This window comes from Colletes gigas, unplaced genomic scaffold (assembly GCF_013123115.1).
Source record: "Colletes gigas isolate AHSC1104 unplaced genomic scaffold, ASM1312311v1 Colletes_gigas_Sc00023, whole genome shotgun sequence".
NCBI lineage: Eukaryota > Metazoa > Arthropoda > Insecta > Hymenoptera > Colletidae > Colletes > Colletes gigas.
In genome coordinates, this window is record NW_025106652.1 from 1,061,330 (window position 1) to 1,080,534 (window position 19,205).

At 37.8% G+C, this 19,205-nt stretch overlaps 2 protein-coding genes across 14 annotated transcripts in view; one reads left to right on the forward strand and one right to left on the reverse strand.

Annotated features, from left to right (window-relative positions):
* Positions 1–6,540, reverse strand: part of LOC122401269 (phosphatidylinositol 4-phosphate 5-kinase type-1 alpha) — a 45,645-nt gene extending 39,105 nt beyond the window's left edge. For 12 of the 13 annotated variants that reach the window (XR_006259432.1, XM_043403305.1, XM_043403303.1 and 9 more), the window contains exons 1-6: positions 6,089–6,540; positions 5,136–5,170; positions 2,738–2,866; positions 1,114–1,362; positions 793–945; positions 551–715 (exon numbers count right to left, since the gene is read on the reverse strand). Coding sequence is in view for 12 of the 13 variants with exons in the window: in XM_043403305.1 (XP_043259240.1) it covers positions 551–715; positions 793–945; positions 1,114–1,362; positions 2,738–2,866; positions 5,136–5,170; positions 6,089–6,200 (843 nt within the window). In the remaining variant the exon portion in view is untranslated. Of the gene's footprint in view, positions 1–550; positions 716–792; positions 946–1,113; positions 1,363–2,737; positions 2,867–4,212; positions 4,483–5,135; positions 5,171–6,088 lie in introns of those variants that run through there. The other variant, XM_043403307.1, reaches the window with a different exon arrangement.
* Positions 6,541–13,985: 7,445 nt separating this feature from the next.
* LOC122401297 (synaptic vesicle glycoprotein 2A-like) lies at positions 13,986–18,929 on the forward strand. Its single transcript, XM_043403362.1, has 11 exons — positions 13,986–14,058; positions 14,717–14,941; positions 15,160–15,322; positions 15,642–15,763; positions 16,062–16,306; positions 16,481–16,614; positions 17,136–17,307; positions 17,417–17,531; positions 18,265–18,424; positions 18,531–18,658; positions 18,725–18,929. Exons 1-11 carry the CDS (start codon positions 13,986–13,988, stop codon positions 18,775–18,777), a joined length of 1,590 nt encoding a protein of 529 aa, XP_043259297.1. The 3' UTR covers positions 18,778–18,929.
* Positions 18,930–19,205: the final 276 nt, after the last annotated feature.

Below are 19,205 nucleotides of genomic sequence, written 5' to 3' on the forward strand. Positions count from 1 at the left end.
AATTTTTCCTTACCATGAACCTCGTTTTGAGCGCAAATCGAAGAAGTGATCGATTCAGCGTTCAACAATAGTTAACTGTTCCGAGACTCGACCGTAATCGTGAAGATTATAAAGGTGTACCAAGGGAAATTTGGATGTAAACAGTCGGTTGTCGAAAACGTAAGAGTTCCTGGAATTGGATGAGACTGTCCATACTACCTACATCGTATTTATGACGCTAATTTGTTGTGTTGCTCGCAACAAACATTGTTTAAGATTACCTAACAGTGTCGTGCTTTGCTAATGCTCCCAAGAAAAACGTTTGATGTATTCGGTTTTTGGTCTCACACTTCTAGGAAGTGTGACTAAATTTATAGTTCTCAATGTATACACGGATTGTATCGTGTTCAACAACATATACTTTGTTATTTAAAGGACTTCTGGTTTCGTAATAACCGAGATATATCTAGATACACTCGCTATTTTAGGGACGTTCGGATTCAACGAGCACCGCTTCCTCCAATTATCCAGCTAAATCGAGGTTTTATCGTATTTACGTAACGCTACGAACCTTTCTTTTGTACGTTGACCCTTTCAAGTCGTATTTTTGATGCAATTTCACCGACGAGGGCAAAAGGTTATTCATAGCGACTAATCTAACATTCTTACTATTACACCGATAGCAATACAACCCGAAGAACTTTGGCAACAACGTCCTCGGGTTTTGATTCAGATTCTGCAATAAGAAAACAGTGCACGCAATTCGCGATGCGATACGATTGCAACCGTGCTTACGTAAATTGATCAACTCACCATATAATATCCTGGTAGAAGCGTTTGCAGAAACTCGCCTTCTTTGTGTTGTACAGTCTTTATGATGAACTCGTCATCATCTGTTAGATAAAAGATACTTCCACTAGCGCCGGGATTCGATAATTCGCGTAACGGAGCACTACACATCGACATCTGAATATTCAAGCGCAGTCATTAGATCAGCGCGTGTTACGAGCGCCGACGATGGCCATTACGAGAGGACAGAGAGAAAGAAAGGAAGAGAGAGAAACGTTGGAATTCATCGGAAATCGTGATTCCATCGTGACTCCCCGAAGGAAACGTTCGACCGTCCATACTTACTAAAAAGTCGTCCGGTTGAATGCCAAAGAGATCACGAAAGTAGCGAAATGCAATGGGTGCGTAATTTTTGAACTTAAACTCGGAGAAATGATGGGCCGGGGTGTGATTCGATCCCTCGCTCGGGAAGTTCGTCGTCTCCACGGTCATGAAGTCTTGCATCAACAGATCGCGTTCTGGCTTGCTCGCTAGACCACCAACCGCATGCTGGATGCCTAACTGTATCGATCCCATGATTTGTGTCGTTTGGATCTGAACAACACGAAGTGAAAGAAATTAATAAATCGTATTACGCAACGCAATACGCGATACTATCCTTTGGAAGAAATTAGTGTTCTATCTAGGTCTGGGACTAGTTGAACTTTTCTGTATTCGAATATTTTGTGCATCGATCAAATATAATATAAATATCTGAAATACTTTATTCGAGATAATATAACAGTTTTACTTTAATGAAATCAAAACTAATAGTCAGCTATATTGTGCAGTATTAATACATTAATGTAAACGCAAACGAGCTGTTGTTTTTTTTTAAATTAATATTAAATTTGTTGTGCTTTTAAGAATCATTAATTTTATCGTTCTTATTCCAATAATAATATACTGATATTTATAATATTTGAATATTCCCAGCCCTAGTTCTAATATCTAAAAAACTTATTATAATAAACTAAAAAATATGGAAACTACGTTACTTCGCTAATTCTGACTAATGCGCAAGTTTGGTATTAACAAGGTTTTTTATATTTTAACAACTTCTTTTTCCTTTTGCCTTCAAATTTCATCAACGCGTTACTACCTTTCATTATTTAATTATTAAGAGGAAATAGTGCTTTAGAACTAATTCTCTCTCAAAATTTTATTTGATTGAAAATGAACACAGTATCAAATAAAGAAAACCAAAGTTTTTCCAATAAAGGAATTCAGTTAAAAATAAAACAAGGCTAGGACTAAACTAGCGTACTAATTTTTCGCATTACCTACAATATAAACTACAATATTAATAATACTTATCGATGTATAAAAGAAGTATCGCAATAACCTGTAATTATAAGTAGTAAGTGTTTCTTTTTTTGGTTCTTTATCATAGAAAAATAATATTAAATTACGTATTTATTGCAGTAAATCTCGTTAGAATTTTGTTAATTATGGAACGAAGCACGAAGTTATCTCGAAGATGGCCTTCGACTCAAATACAAATTTATATATTGCTCTAAGAACAAAAAAACGGAATTCTACATTAATTCCATGTTCAAAAGTTTTAAATATTCGAGCAAAAAAAAAAGATACGATTATATGTATATGGTACCATTATGTTTAAAGTTTTCATTTTGTTCTATGCACCCTCGGAGAATCTATACAGGCAATAAGACCGTATAGAAATCGTAATTACAGAATCAATTACAAAGCGAATTTTAGAGAAATACAAAGTTGTTCAAAAAATCTTTTACTGTAGATTCTATCTACTTTTGGACAGCTTACTACTTGAAGACGTAGTCTCACCTTGGTGTCTAGTCTCTTTAGACAATGTGAAAATCAAAACTTGAATTTAATACTCCAGTACCATATTCTTTATTTTAACAATTTTAGAGAAAGACTGATGCATTCGTATTATTTCGTGTCTCACCTTTTTGTACGTGATTTCACCTCCCACTCCAACTCTTCTGTGACCAATCTTTCTCTCTCGCTCCGACTTGTTTCTCGACACCCCCACAGGGGTTTTGGGTCCCGCGGTGCCATGTTGTATTACAGAGCTCTGCAACAGAAGTCATTCGATCGTTCAAACGTCGCAAGTAAGATACAGGTGACCCTTCTATAACACGGTAGATAGGTTCCTAGAAAATGCCGTGTTGTGTGAAACCGTGTTATATGAAACCCAGAACCAGTATAAAAAAGGGAGTTACGTTCCGAAATCTTATTAAAAACAAACATTTTTTTTTAATTCTACATAAGCAACTTAATTTTTATGAAAAATATGAATGTATGTATAACAAAAAAATTTAATTAATTTAATGCAACCTTAATTTAATAAATTATAGTTTATTTATATTTATAATTATAATTTATAGTTTATATTTGTTCATGTAAAGCCACTACTATAGTTCACTGTTCCTTCGCGTCATTATTTTAAGGTAATTTAGTTTTTAAATATGTTAAGCAAAAGTCATGTTATCCAGTGCTATAGGAGTACAGTGTTGTGCAAAGGTTTTCGCAATTTTCTTATCGCGTTAAAGCGAAACCGTGTTATAGGATGCCGTGTTGTAGGAGGGCTACCTGTATACTATTTCGAAATAAAAACAATAAAAAAAAAATTCCAATAGAAATATTATATTATTCTTTTAAATCATTTCGCTTTCTAACCGTAAATGCAATTTTTATATTATAATAAGGGTCACTATCAGTTTAAATGAATAAACAAATAAAAAATAATTCAACAAAATGCTCCCAGTTTTCGTAGCATGCACGCGCGTCTTATCGCTCAAATATTTCCACGTTCATTTCCGTCCGTAATGAGGACTTACGATTGCGAAGTCTGTTATTTTTAACTCCCACCGACGCTTAACGAAAAGACTACGTTATTTCTATCAAATACCTGTAATAGTGAATAAAATAAATATTTCCTTTGCGTTGTAAAAACATTTAAAACATCGAACGTTACTTTTCAAGTTCTTAACCTATGTTCGAAATACTATTTGCTTCGTATTTTCTTCGGTGCCATTTGCAACATTTTTCCAAACGTTTAAAATTTTACCCTGGTCGATTACCCCTAAAATCCCGTGGGTTCTGACGTATGTACTGTCGCTCCAAACGTTTATCGACAAGACAAACACGAGAGACGGAGTACCCAAAGCACACACACGGTTATGCGTCATTCGAATGAATAATTACTAGACTATTCTTGTCTCCACGAGCGGTACGATTCATCTCGGTGCATCGCTCGAAACGTCTTATTCACACCGTCGTTACAGTGCATCGAATCCGGCCTCCGACGGAACGACATTCCCGCGCGTTTTTCTCAGAAAACCTATCTCGTCGGACTACAATTCGTGATAAGAGTTTTGCAGTTGATTCAAGAAAACACGCGTCTAATCTCGTACATACCGCGTGCAGCCTCGTAATCTCGTGACACGATCTTCGTCGCGGAACGTGTTGACCACGGATTGATTAACGCGTCGGGCGCAAAAATAGAACCGATTTCGCCAATGAAACGTGGACGACGAATGGCAGGCTTTGACTAGACGATCGACCGTTGACAGGAATTTAAGGGAATCGATAGCGCGCACCCTCTATCGACGCATCGGTCGATTAGTCGAGGACAATACCGTACGCGGTAAATCGACGTGTTTAATTCCGAGGGTAACGACAAAACGTGTGAAAATAATAATGAATTCTTGTTACACCACCAAAAATCAGATGCAGAAACGAATACGAAGTGACATAAAAGACTCGCAGCGTCGTTATTCAGCTTAACCTAAAAACGTACTTAAAGTGCTCGAGCGACTGGAGATAGCAAGGATTTTTCTTACATAACACTATATCCATCTACTATAGATTCACGCGTGGCAACGTTACTCGTGCCGCGATTTTTCGTTTAAAACGAACGTAGATTGAAACGTGCACGTTACATAAATAACAAGAGTATGTTCATTTATGTAACGTTCGATTTATAACTTAACGATCGAATTGAATGTAATAAAAGGTTCCAACGGACGATATAACGTGGAATTACAGACGTCAATAATAATTAATAATGTTATATATATTTCAATTTAAATATGTAAACAAATATTGGTATCCAACGTGAGAATGTACGAATCGTCGGAGCGGAAAAGCGATATGATGCCGTGTCGGGACTTTTGATAGTGTACCCACGTAAAACTTGTTTGTAATCTCGTTCGTTCTCGAAACACACTGTGTCAGAAGTGTGCAAACGTCAATATTAATATCTGCTGTACGTGGAGCGAGAATCGACTTGGCGTCGTGTGTTCCCATCGAAAGGAAATACGTAAGGAATTTTTACTTACGTCAAGTGCCGTCACCTTATCCCCCGTAGATTTATCTGTAACATACCGAAAACAACGTGTTTGTCGCATGAAATAAGGTCACGTAACAGTCGGCTTCACGCATACACCGCGGGCTAGTGAATGAACGAGGAGTACCGTTTCTAACGCGAGAGGCATCAAAAGGCGCAACAAGACGTGCGTGTTTGAACGTTCGGATAAGTTCGATGCATATTCCGGGAAAGAAATGAGAAAGTGGAACGTTAACCGAGTTCAAAAACGAAAGTCGTGCAGAAACGCCGACTGCAACCGATTCGCTATTGACGCGCGCGAGGCTCGGTACCGTTATTTCCGTTACGGTTAAATTTCAGCCCTCGAACGGCGTTTCCGTATCTTCATTCAACCTTCGAACGACCTCGGGTCCACGTAAACATTAGCCACGTTCATAAATTCCTTCGGTTCATTAGCTAGAAGATGACTCGCGGCTACAATAAAAACCAATGGTACTCGAGTGATTCTTTGAATCGTGAATAATCGATCCCGTCGGTTATGTTCCGCGTACATAAATTTCGAAAACAAATTTGTGCACTCGAGGGTCGAGGACGATTGCACGGAGGAAAAAAGAGAACGGAATTTCTTATACATTTTCGCGAGACGGGTGACACCCATCAGCTGTCAAATCGTGAACTAGATTAACGAGCGTAGCCCCGTAAGAGCCCCGCACACGCTCGTCGTCCGATAACCCAGTTGACGTACGACGGAACGTAGGCACGGTGATGCGGGAACGAAACGAAAATCAAGATCGTCGGTAATCGATCGATCACGCCTATCTCTCGCTGGTCGCGTCTCGCGGCGCGAATCCGACCAGCGAGAGAGAAACGACGCCCGTCGAGCGTCCGGGATCGCGTTGGCTTATAGGTTAGGTTCGTGACATTTGTACGCGAGAAGCGACCCGCCGAGGATAAAGGGGCACTCACTGTCCTCGTTCGCGGACTGCTCCGGCCTTAGGTGATCCTCCGTGGGTTGTGCCGGGCCCGTGAAGCTCGTCTCGACCACCTCGATCACGTCCACATTGTCGCCCGAAGCCATTTTGTACGTGCGTGCCTTCCTTCGATCCACCGAGCGCACTGACTCACGTACGACGACGTAGACGATCTTCCTGACAGTTTCGCGAACGCGCCTCCTCTGTCGTCGCTTTGCACGGCAGCATCTCTTTCGAGTTCGAGAAACACGGCACACTCAGGGCGACGCGTACGTGACGCGCACTCCCTCGTTGAACATTCTCGATACGCACTCGCGTGTCCACCGTTTCGCACCGCTGTGGTGGAAAAAAATGTCACCGATACGCGGCCCCAAAAGGCTCTCCAGCTCCGGGCTGAGAACACCCACGAACCTCGAGAGCGCCTCCGGCCTCCCTGCTATTCGTCTATTGACCGGACGCCATCTTGCCCCGACTTGACTGCCATCTGTCGACGTAACGGACAAATTGCGCGCGCCACTATGCCCTTCCGACGTAACCTTATTTATTCTCGATTGTTCGTAACGAATACTCTGTTTTTTGTATTTCAAACATTGCAATAGCATAGTTTTAAAGCGACATTGAATCGCATGACCGAAAAAACGGTTATCGGAGATGAGATAACGGAAAGAAAATCAAATGTACCTGGAATGTTTACCTACTGTAGGTCTCCTACAGCATCGCGCGATCCTCTTTCACCGGAAGATCATGAATATGACTCGATGACCGCATCCGGCTTGAAATAGAAATTGTCTCACGTGAGAAGATGCTAACAAATATAGGAAAGCAACGACGAACTGTAACGTTATACAGAATGGCCCACTAGAAACAGAACACCTTCGTATTTTTGCTACTTTTAATAGTAGGAATAAATGTTCTTTTAAACGAGTTTACCAGTATTTTATGCCAGAATTCTATACAGTAATTCTAAGAATAAAAGTTTGTCTGCTATAAGCTAATAATATCCGAGATATTTAGCTACCAAAGTATTGCAAAATATAATCTTTAAAATATTGTCGTTTGCAAACCTTATTACCACGAATGATAACACGATCACAATGGAGGTTACTGGAGACCAACGTCTTAAACATACAATGCTTTTTTGAGACGCCTGCAATGAAGGAATATTAATACTTATAGACTTTTAAAAAAACGTTAGTGATTCTAAATAGTAGTATTTAAGAAACCACATTTTTTCGTTGTTCACCAAATTTTATGACTAATGTTTCGCAAAACTAGAATAACATTTTATTATCTAAAATACCAAAGATATTAAAGTATATTGTTCCTAGAGTAAAAGCGGTGAAAATTTATAACGGCCATTGGTATTATCGCACGTAGCAGATAAATTATAAAATGTCAAACACGAGCGGAATCTCGTATAGCTCGAAGAGCAATCTGCACATTTTCACAAAAAACAATAACATTAATGTAAATCGATAAAACTGAATAATGATAACGATATTCATTGTGATGCAAACGAGGACTTCTATTTAGTCAAACGATGAATCGGTAAATTATTTGTCAGTTTAAAACGAGATTTCAAATTCAAGTATTAACAATGATTTAATGTCATCTTCGGCCATGCGTATTCACGTAAGAATATGATTTTTTTGTGAACATCTGACACATTTATTATATTGATTATTTCCTTTCTATATTTGTAGTTGCATCATGGTTAAATTCAAGTGGTCATTCGACAAAATTTCAGTGCAACGAATGATCTTACTGTCCATCATTGGCGTGATCTCCTGCGGAATTCTGAGAGGCCACATGAATTATGAAAGAGAGGTTACTAATAGTAGTAGTTGAAATAGTTCTTAAATTTATATTTTGCAATTCTCCATGCTCTTATTTCACTTATCATAAGTTTCTTTTAAAACCTAGATAAGAAAACTGTGTCAATATTTCCAGTTTCAAAAAGAGATTATTACTTGTTTTATTATTATTCGCATAGTGAACCACACACTTGCCAATTTGTACGATTTATCGTCGAGGAATAACAAATTTCCACGCGTAATAGGACAATTACAAGTTTCTCAAAACGCTCACTGAACCTAAGAGGTCAATTACACGGAAATATAAATCACTGTTCGATTTAATTGTTGGCAAGCCGAGCCGTTAGCATGACTCGCTAACATTCTGTGTCATTAATCCATTGCGTCGACTCCGTTCATTAGGGACCACATTGATCGTGTAAAATGTTTCATATAAAAGGCTTCGGTTTAACGCGCACGCGGACGAACGAGATTTATAGCGGGCGATGTACAATTAATTACCATTCTGTTCGATTCTTCTGCGACTTCGACGTGCCGCGTTGCTCGCGCCACGCGCGTTAGGCCGCGTACAGACCCATGCAACACTTATGGCAAATCAACGGACACGTTCTAACATTTGCTCCTTCTATTAAATCTTTCATATTTATGTTAGAATTTTAAGTTATATCATGTTGTATGTATCGTCTATGTTTATTTCACTTTAGAAAATTTCGTAAAGTTGTCTCAGTTTTTATTTACTAATTGGATCCTTCATATAGGATCGCTGATCGAGCACTATATGCGGTAAAAGGTTAAATAAAAACAAAAATTTCAATCATGGAATCGAATATTTCTCAATAAATTATAATTTAACTGTTGGATGGAATTAACGATACGAACGAATTGGTAATCGTTGATTTTTGGGTTATCTATTATTCGAATAAAGTTTTGTTTAATCCTCGTCTAGGGTTTGGCTTGTGCGTTGTGTACTTCCGTCGCATACGCCTGTACACGGCCTAAAATGCAACGCTCTTGACGTTATTGTACACGCTGATGCGTGTTACGAGTTACTGGACGTTTATATCACGCGATGTTCCGTACATATTCGAGCAACGATTTATATGTACGTTGCTCTGCTTTTTTGCGCGCGTGCGAACTGGTGATTAATAATATCGTACAAACTCGAGCATTGGCGTAACCAACGATTCCGGAGCTATTTTAAAAGTAGCTGCGGGGCTCATCAAGAGACATTTTAATCTTTACTTCCAAATCTCGTTGAATATTGAAATTAACCAATCTATTGGATTAATTACAATTTTTATGTACAAAATTTCTGGTAAGATAATTACAGGACTTATTCATCGTTTATTACACGATTTATATCTTGAAAAAAAATGTGTACAGTTTTTTCTAAATTCGAAATATAAATTTCTACAATTTCTATCTATTTATAATTGGAACAAAGGTATAATTTGACTCAGGTATTAGGATCACCCTGTCCACAGAGTGCTTTTTTTATGAACAAGTTTTTTCCTCTTCCCTTTTATATTTTCAGTTGCACTTTAGCAATGTCACTGTCGCTATTCGTGCAACCCCGGTTGGAACACATTTTTACAGATGTAAAAATGACAGCAATATTTTGCATGATAATTCAAACTATGTAGCCATGTGGCTACCGTGGGAATGAAAAGGTTGATCACAATATTGTGGAGTGTGCGCCAATAACGCGGTGAAGTAAGCAATTTTCAGGGAGCATTGCTTCGCAGCCGCATAAATCATCGAAGATGACTTCCTGCAGGACAGAGGACGGTGTCGATCGTTTAGTCGGCAATACGGCTCGATCAATTTTCGCTCGTCGCGGAAGCTCGCGCGAGTTGTCCACCGCGAGGCCTCGATATCAATCTTATCGGCTCCCCTCTGTATCTCATTTTTCTCCCTCTCGTGGCCGAGTTTCGCCGGAGGGAGAAAAACCGATTATCCCGGCATGATTCTGACTATATTAATCGTCCTTTACCGCTACGAATCCCGCTAGCCTCGGGACGCCGGAAAGCCCCGGGAACATCAGATCGAAATCAAACGCGTCGAATAACAGAAACCATTTCTTTCAGCCTGCTAAATGCCGTGTACGGTGAATTAAAGCGAGGAACACGATAATGCGCGAGTACCGGGAGGAAGATCGGTCTTCGAACAGCGTTTCCTAAACATGGCATCCGTCCGATGCGAACTAGCGTTCCGTGAAAGACGGTTAATAATCCGAAAAGAAAAATAAGTGCATACTCGTGCACTGTCCTCGTATGAAAAACGAGCTTCTTCATTTCTTCTTGAAGTTCGATACTTTCCTTTCCAGCTAAAAATGAAAGGCTACTTTCTTAGAATCCAAGTTTTCAACTCGATACAGCCATCTTTGTCAGAGGACTTTGTAAGTCCCATTCTGCACCAGTTATAATTTCGAAGGAATTGATAAATTGTCAACTGCAATTACATTTCCTATCCAACACTGTTGACCTATCATAAAAAAAGTATCTCAAGATTACAAATCTACAAAATTACATATAATCTGTAATTACTTACACTTTTTAACCCCGAGCGTATAACTCCTCCAATATTCCTCATTTTTCATTCCAAGTCCAGGTCTGTTGAGTATTCCAATGGAAACGACGAACGTGTTAACGATCTCCTTTGTAACTGTCCTGTAAGCCTGAAAAGGTTAAGAATCGTAAGAAACAAAGCAGTAGAGGCAAAGGAAGAATGAAAGAGTCAACGTTTCCTGTGCCCTGGATCGTTCCTGCCGCCTCGCATTAAGTCCCGCGAGGCTCCTTGCGTGCATCGTGACATCCAGCGGGCCTGATTGTTAAGCTGATATTTAAACTAATCAACGCTGACCCTAATTAGCACGGTAAAAGGATTATCGGGGCAGGGAGGAGTTGACGCGTTGCGTTCGTCCGGGGAATCGTCGAACGCGCTTGAAAGCAGGCCGCCTGCTACGCAACGGGGATCTCGGAGTCTGCGTCTTTAATACAGGAAACTTTAATTACTCCGGTGAAACGAGCCACGCGTTCTTGCGATACGACCTGACCTTGTAACTCTTTTCCCGCCCGTAGGTGTCGGAGTACATGCGCTCGTTGGAGTATCGGCGCGCGAGGGAGGCCAGCCATGACTACAAAGCGACGCTTCTGAAATCCAACCAACGGCTGTTCTCCAGTGACGAGGATTCGGCCCCCTCGGTGGACAGGGAGTGAAGAAATCCACCTGGAACGTCGATTTTCCGAACTAATTGCGAAACAAATTCGTTGCAACTCCGGGAAAACGAAAATCGTTGTAGCTGTGTAACACGATAAATAAACTAATTAAAAGATATGTCTTTATTGCATCGAAGGACACACGACAACCATAAACAGACGTTACTATTATGGTAATAAATATTTAAGCAAAATTTTGTGAAATTTTCCAGCGGCAAAGAAAAATCTTCAGAAGTATCGAGATTATTTTAGTCATATTGATGAGAGGTGTTTATTTTTGTGCAAACTTTCAAGTCGGTCAGTGTATTTATGTGTATACCTGTCACCTAAATTCGTTGCAGTTATGTAATACGTCAAATAAAGTAATTTTTCAGAAATATGCTTATCGCATTGATTGACACACGACAAACATAAACCAACTAAATGTAGTAATAAATATTTAAGATTCTGTGAAATTTTCCGGTGGAATAGAAAAATCATGGCAAGTATGTGAAGAGTGATGTTTATGTTTGCGCAAATTTTCATGTATCATTTGCAGACCTGATTCTTCATTTCGAGATTTGGAATATGCAAAGAAGCTCAATATTATGAAAATGAGAGAAGAAACGCTTTGTTCCTTCGTTTTTGCACGGCAATTAGCATCGCGGATAGGTGGTTTTCCGTTAACGATCAACGAACAACAGTCATTTCTCTTAACTCAAGTGGCAAGTTACACGCTTCGCGTACTTTGACAGCTGCTTTGTTCCTTTGTTGTGCCCGATACAGGAAATATCATGTCCACCCTGACCTTACGTTTGCGATACTAGAGGCCAGATACCCGTTGAAAATGATCGAAACTACGTAAAGGCCATTGTTCCCCCCGATGATTCCATCGCTACGAACAAAAATTTGTTAAATAATTGCGAGATCTCGTTCTTCGGTATTTCAAAATTTCACTGTCCTCAGTCTCTTAAAGTTGAAGAAAATATTTAATTTGTACAGGACGATTCAAAAGAAATGTTTTCTAATCTTCTAAATCATGTACTTGAATATAATCAAATAAAAATACTTCGTGTAATTTTTATATGTATCTACAAGTATGATTATCAAAAACCAAATTATGAAATTAATTCAACAACTTTTCTTATCGCGTTATTTCAGCAACGAAGATGTGAAAAAAATTTGTCGATAAAAGTGTTATAATTGCAATGAAATATTTTTACATAATTAAAATTTGCAATCGATAGTTCATTACAAAAGTGCATATTCGTTTCTGACCCACAGTTTGTTGATTTTGACGAACGCGTCAGGTTCGTGCCACTGTTCTTTGATTACCCTGTATTTTAGAAGAATTAGGCTTCTTTGGTAAAATATTTAATCATTTATTCGCAACGCCTTGGGCAAGACGTAATTGATAGGTTGTTCCGAGGTTGCATACCGTTTCCGTTATACGTGCAACGAGAACTTATCTGGACTGATGCGTGCAGTTACTTACATGTATATTTTTATTGCCTTACGATACGTGCTATGATTTATGATATAGCGAGCAGTCGTACAATCCGATTCTGTGGCGCATTACGCAAAGAAATCTCGATAAGAGGCATCGGAAGGCCTGTAGAAGTAATTGCGGTCAAGGTAGCAGAGTAAGTGTAGTCGAAAAGAATTTTTGCTTCGAGATGCATTTCGAGAAGACTTGCAAATATTTCTCCGGCGATCTGTTCACCTTTCTATTCAATTATCGAAAAGAAATTCGTTGGAATTCTTTCATCTTCTTTTCTATACCACAATATGGTACAAGTTTTGTATATTCGAATTTCTGTATTTTCTCTTCAACTATGGTGAATAAAATCGTTGAATAATCATATAATAAGAGCATTTGTACTTACGTCGTTGGTGGGTGAAAAATATTAAAAATAAGAGACACGTTCGTCACAGTTTGACCAGAGACGCCTTATTACTTAAACATAAACGAAAGTCGGATACAGTGTTACGAAACGTAAAATGTTCTCCAGCTTTTGAAACGTGTTTTTAGAGAGTACTTTTCGTGAACGGACAGGCATAATTTAATCGATAAAATCGCTAGCATGAATCCACGATGTTGCACCTTGGCAACTGTCGTGCAACGAAAAATAGTTACGTAATTGAAAGAAATTACGCGACAGTTAAGGTGTGTTGTGAAAAGATTGTAAATTTCTGATTCGGTTGTCATCGGAAAACAATTCGTAATGTTTGATTGAATTTTTTCATTTTATAATTTAAACAAATAGGCGTTGAAATTCGCAAATAAAAGTGAATTTAATTATGATGAAAATTAAGGTATACTCGATGATTACAGTTTTTATACAACAGTAAAATACAAGAAAATATTAAATTGAATATACGCACGTTGTATCACAGGCAGCCACATGGCACTTGTGCAAACAAACATTGCAAAGAGGTTGAATTTGATAGAAATGATTACTTATCATAAAGAACGTTCCACGTGATTTAATTATTGCTCATTTATTGCTGATATCAACGTTATCAAAAACTTTTACAATGTATCGGAAAACGTACAAAGTAGAAATAGTTGACGGTTGACATATGCAATTCATAAATCGTTTTATTGGTTTCAAGATTACAGATGCGAAATTAGTTTCCACGTGATTAAATAAGAGATAAAATAGTTTGTGAAAATAAACTGGTGCATAAGGTAAGAGAACTGGCGGGTGTAAGATTCTGATCAAAATTACTCGAGACTCATAAACTCAGTTAAGTAGTCCGTTTTGAATCACGCGTGCAGGTGTATCGTAGGAATTCCAAAGACAAAGACTCTGCTCGTTATTCGAATTTTGAAAACAATAATTCTGGAGGTTCCTTGAATTTTCCTACCGGCAATAGAATGCCGCTCAATAATGAGATCAGTATTATTGCTGTTTCAGACAAAGATGCTGAAGAGAACAAACATGGTACAGGTACGTTTCACTTTTCTATTTCGAGGCCAATCATTTTTCTACAAAGTCTCTGTCAAGAATACAAATTTTATAGTTCATTTTTTTCAACCCTTATACAAACAAGAGTCTACAAAATCCACTGGAGATATTGTATAGGATTGATATTTCCTTATAGGCAGATGTAATAACTTTGCAGATTATTTCTTGTCTAACTAAAGGATAAATTAATTAATTCATAAATGAGAAAATAATTATTTCTCTTTCGAAAGATAAAATAAAATTAAGCTTCATGACATTGACGATAAAGAAATATTGTTATGTGTTAAGGTTGCAGTAAAAAATTGATTTTTATGAAAGATTTTTTTTACGTTTGTATACCAACATTATATCTTCACAATAGGAACACAAGTTCTTTCAAATGACGAAAGGTATGCAAAAAGTAACATTAAAAATATAATGTCACGAAATAAATATATGAAACTAATATTAACACAACACCTATGAAAGTTTGAATTTTATTTCTTGATGAAGTATTTTTAATTTGGTGCTTAGTTATTGACATCTTTAGTTTTCGTTTTTAAGAGTTCAAACGAATACAAGCATTTCGATGCTTGTTGTTGTCTGCAATGCAAAATTCGAACGATTAGAGAGCGTCAATCAAATTCAACGTGCAATGTAGGTTACACAAACGAAGGCATTGCAAAGAAGCCGGCAGATTTTGAAACGGCCATTGCAGCCGCCGGAAATGGAAAGTTTCAGTACCTTCTACTTTTGGCGGTCATTCCCGTGTCATGGGCCATCAGCATCGACACTTCGAACGTGGCTATAATTCTTCCATCCGCGGAATGCGATTTGCAGATGACGCTCTTCCAGAAAGGAGTTCTGAACGCCATTAATTTTGTGGGTGCGTAATTTTATGTAGAATATTTAATTACAAAAATTTAGTCAAGAGCAACGAATACAAATTTTAAATTCATTAGTTATCAAAGTTCACAGAATTCATTTGTTAATTTATTCTAATTTACGAATGAATTTGAAGTTCATACACGATATTCGTCGATAAAATTTGTCCGACTCTAAAATTGTTTTGTAAATATTATGAAATTCATCAACTTTGTATAGGAATGGTTTTGAGTGGTTTCTTATGGGGCTATGTAGCTGACATGCGAGGCAGAAGGGTTGTTTTCATGTACGGTTTTCTAGCTGATGGTATTTGCAACGTTCTGTCGGGTTTCTCGCAAAATTTCTGGACGCTTGCGTTTTTCAAGTTCCTCAGCGGTTGTATGTGAGTGCATTATTGTCATTGGTTGAGAATTATACGTAAGTGATATGTTTCATTACAAATAGAAATCTTCTACTCGTACGTTTTATTATTTTCATGGAAAATCGAACAATAAATAAGATACAATTTACAATTGTTTCGAACCTGACAATATTATATGTGTACATACTATTTGAATCGCCATTAAAAGACAATTTTTCACAGTGAGAAAATTGGCAATCGATCAAGTTTTTAAAATAACCCAACTCAATGTTCAAAATTGAATAAAATATCGTTTTCTCGACTGATTTCTGACAATTATGAATAATTTTGTTTGTCTCAGAATAAGCGGGCCTCATGCTGCGATCATGACATATTGTCCCGAGTTCCACGAAGTCAAAAGTAGAGTTAAAGTCGCGCTGATCGTCGGATTTACCGGCACGTTCGGAAACATCATGACTGCAGGCATGCACATTTTACAATCAAGATTACCAACTTCGTTTATTAATTATTTAAAATCTTAAGTAAAAGAAGAAACTTATTAAAAAAAAATTTTTTTATTGTTACGTGTGCTTCCTACAATAGTAATACTTTATTCTAAGAAATTACCATAAATAAGGATGATATTTAGGTGCTTCTATTTACGCGGTCCATCCTGTATATAATGGAAAAATATTTCAAACGATTATCCATTCATTTTTCAAGAAAATTTCAAAACGACTCTTTATTTTTCAGCACTAATCCTCGAAGTCGTATTTTTTAGGAATGGCGTGGCTGATCATTCCGCAAACGTGGTCTATCGTCCTCTGGGACGGTGCTTTCGTTTACAATTCCTGGAGAATATTTCTTTCTCTATGTGGCATTCCGATACTGATCGGCGTCGGCTGTCTCTCCTTTTTCCCAGAGAGTCCAAAGTTTCTCATGTCCCAGGGCCGCAACGAGGACGCGTTGAAAGTTTTCAAATTGATTTACAGACTCAACACCGGGAGATCCGCCCAAGAATATCCGGTAAGAGTTCCAAGATGGCGGATTGAATGACTTGGCGAAGAAAAAGAATATTTAGGAACGTCAGAAAATAGATATTATTATAGAGGGTTTATTTAAATATGCCAAAATTGATTTACAAAAGAAATGGTCTAATTTACTTGATTTTGAAATTAATGGAAGCCATTCTTGTGTCAGATTTCACGCTTGGAAGATAAATCCCACTACAAAGCTGACCAAACTCAAAAGTCTCATAGGACGGCCATTTTCTTTAATCCACATTTGCCTCGACTTATTATGGTCACCGTTTTGCAGTTTGGAGCTATGTTGGAGTGAGTAAATAAATTTTTCCCTTTCCTTCAAGTAACATCAACCCTAACCCTATAATTTCATGGTACGATGAAAAATAATTTGTCCGAAAACAAACTAGAAACGCGAGACAAAATTCTTTTTCCACGAACTGTTAGAAACACATTACAGAAACTTCGATTCTACAAGAAATGGAACAAATATTATTATTTGTAATCAATTAGAGGGTGGAACTAGGCGATTGAGCCGGATTAAAAACTAATTAGAACGCTGTTAAAAATGCATTCTTTTACCAGAACGCAACGTATACATCAGTGATACAGTTACGTTATGTTTGACGCGTTCACCTTATCTACGTACACGTCGTTCTCGCGTCATGTGCAGTTCTGTCACGTTTGTTGAGATTAGTTTGACGTCAAAGAAAAAGATTCTCAATCATTTCATTCTCAAATTCTTAGAGAATCGCGGGAAATAATGTTTCTCTGTCTTTTCGTGCATATTCGACGACGTATAACCAATTTATAAAAATACTTCTGCTTCACAGAATGAACACTATTCGTCTGTGGCAGCCTCAGCTGTTCACGATGTTGGAAAATTTTCAATCGCAGTATAATGGAACAGAAGGAAACGATTCGACGTTTTGCGAAATCATGGACCTCTCGATCCACAAGCAAAATAATTTCACGGCAGACGCGGAAGGATCGATTTGTGTAAACGTGAGACGATTCAGATTGCACCTCTTCTTGTCTTTCGACTAACTAAAATAAAAATCGACTAACTTCTATAGAAACTCAGTAGTCACACGATTTGGTGCATGTTTTTCAGACGGTCGTGAACGAATCGGTTTACATGAACACTGTGATCATAGCAGCCTTTACAAACCTTTGCCTCCTGGTTACTAATCTCACATTGAACATTGTGAACCACAAAACCTTGTTGTGTGAGTTAAATTATATATATGGTTTCATATTCGTAAAAAAATTACTAAATAAAAGGAAGAATATATTTTTAATTAAATATTGTGATTTAAAGTACCACAAGACCTTGTGTGAGTATTTAACCTTGTATTGAAAAGTGTTTTGTTATTTTACCACAAACCATTGCACTGGATATTTTATATTTTCAAAAATGATATATTATTTATTAGAATTTTTCTACACAAAGATCCACAATTTTTATGAAACTGAGGATTCTTAATAATTTTCCTCATTTGCCACCCCCTCTTGTAAGAACAAATTAACGACCATAGTTGTATACAATTTATACATACTATTATATATTTTTCCTTTTTTTCACGTCGTACGAATCGAGATGTTCCATTTATATTTCACTTCGTGCATCTTCCGCGACATTATTATCGCATTGGAACCTACTTTTAGTACTATAATTTCCAATTTTCCCATGCTTTTACTAAATCAACTGTTAAAATAACACGCACGTAATTCATTAAAAATGATTCAGAATATAAAATACAATTTCGAGGTTTCCAAATAAAATAAATTGAATCTGTTAAAATAATACTAGAATCGAAGAAATTTAAAAACCACCCTAGTCCCATCATGACGAACGAATTAATCCTATTTATAATAATACTCGTTATAGAAATATTCAATTGAAATAAAATATGACATTCAATTGAAGTAAAATAATGACATATTTTCTAATTATTACAGCCATGTGTTACGGAGTGGCGATTTCTTGCATAGTGTATTTGAACTGGTCGACGAACATGCTATCCACCCTGATACTGACGTGCTTGTTCATAGGACTGATGCACGTGGCCATGAACATGGTCATTGGTGTAGCCGTCATCCTCTTCCCAACTTCGTTGAGGTACGATTCTTGTCTATTCGAAGGCACCTGTATATAACAAAAATGAAATATCGAATACGGACGCGCATGGACAACCGAATAATTACGTCCGTTTTCTGGAAACTAGAACGATCGCGGTGAGCTTGGTAATGACAACCGGAAGATTAGGATCGATGATCGGAAGCCTTCTCTTCCCCGTTCTGCTCGCGCACGGTTGCCTGGCGCCGATAATCTCGCTGGCGATCTTCATCATAAGTAAGCCACGATCCCTCGATCCAATGTCTGCGCTCTTGAAAATATCTTAATCACTTTTTATTCCAGTTTGCATCGTTTCAACCTATTTCCTGCCGTTGGCCAAGAAGACCAAGAAGTAAGGAAGCCGCCATCGCGCTTGGAGCATTCACAGATTCGATATTACTTCCATTCGCCAGAGTTCTCTCAGTAATTCTTCGCTGAAAGCCGCCAGGCGTTTCGCTGAGTTTTCCTTCGAGGGAAATATCGAGGAAACTGGGTCAACGGGGTGAATAACGCCCCAAGACGATCAAAGGATCCACGAGGATGCGATAGTTTTGGACGCATTTGCGTCGCCATATTGCATCGGTCGATAAGTTATTGTCAGAGAAAGGTTTCGAACAATACTCATTGCTTGAGGGGTTTGTTGACTTTGGAGCTAAAAGAAAATTGATTGTTTTTTTTTATTTTCAAAGTTTTGGTGTCTCAGAAACATCGTGTTGCGAACATTTTTTTTAAACTTTTTACTCTTGAAAATATTACGATGAAATTTAACAAAATTAGTTATAGA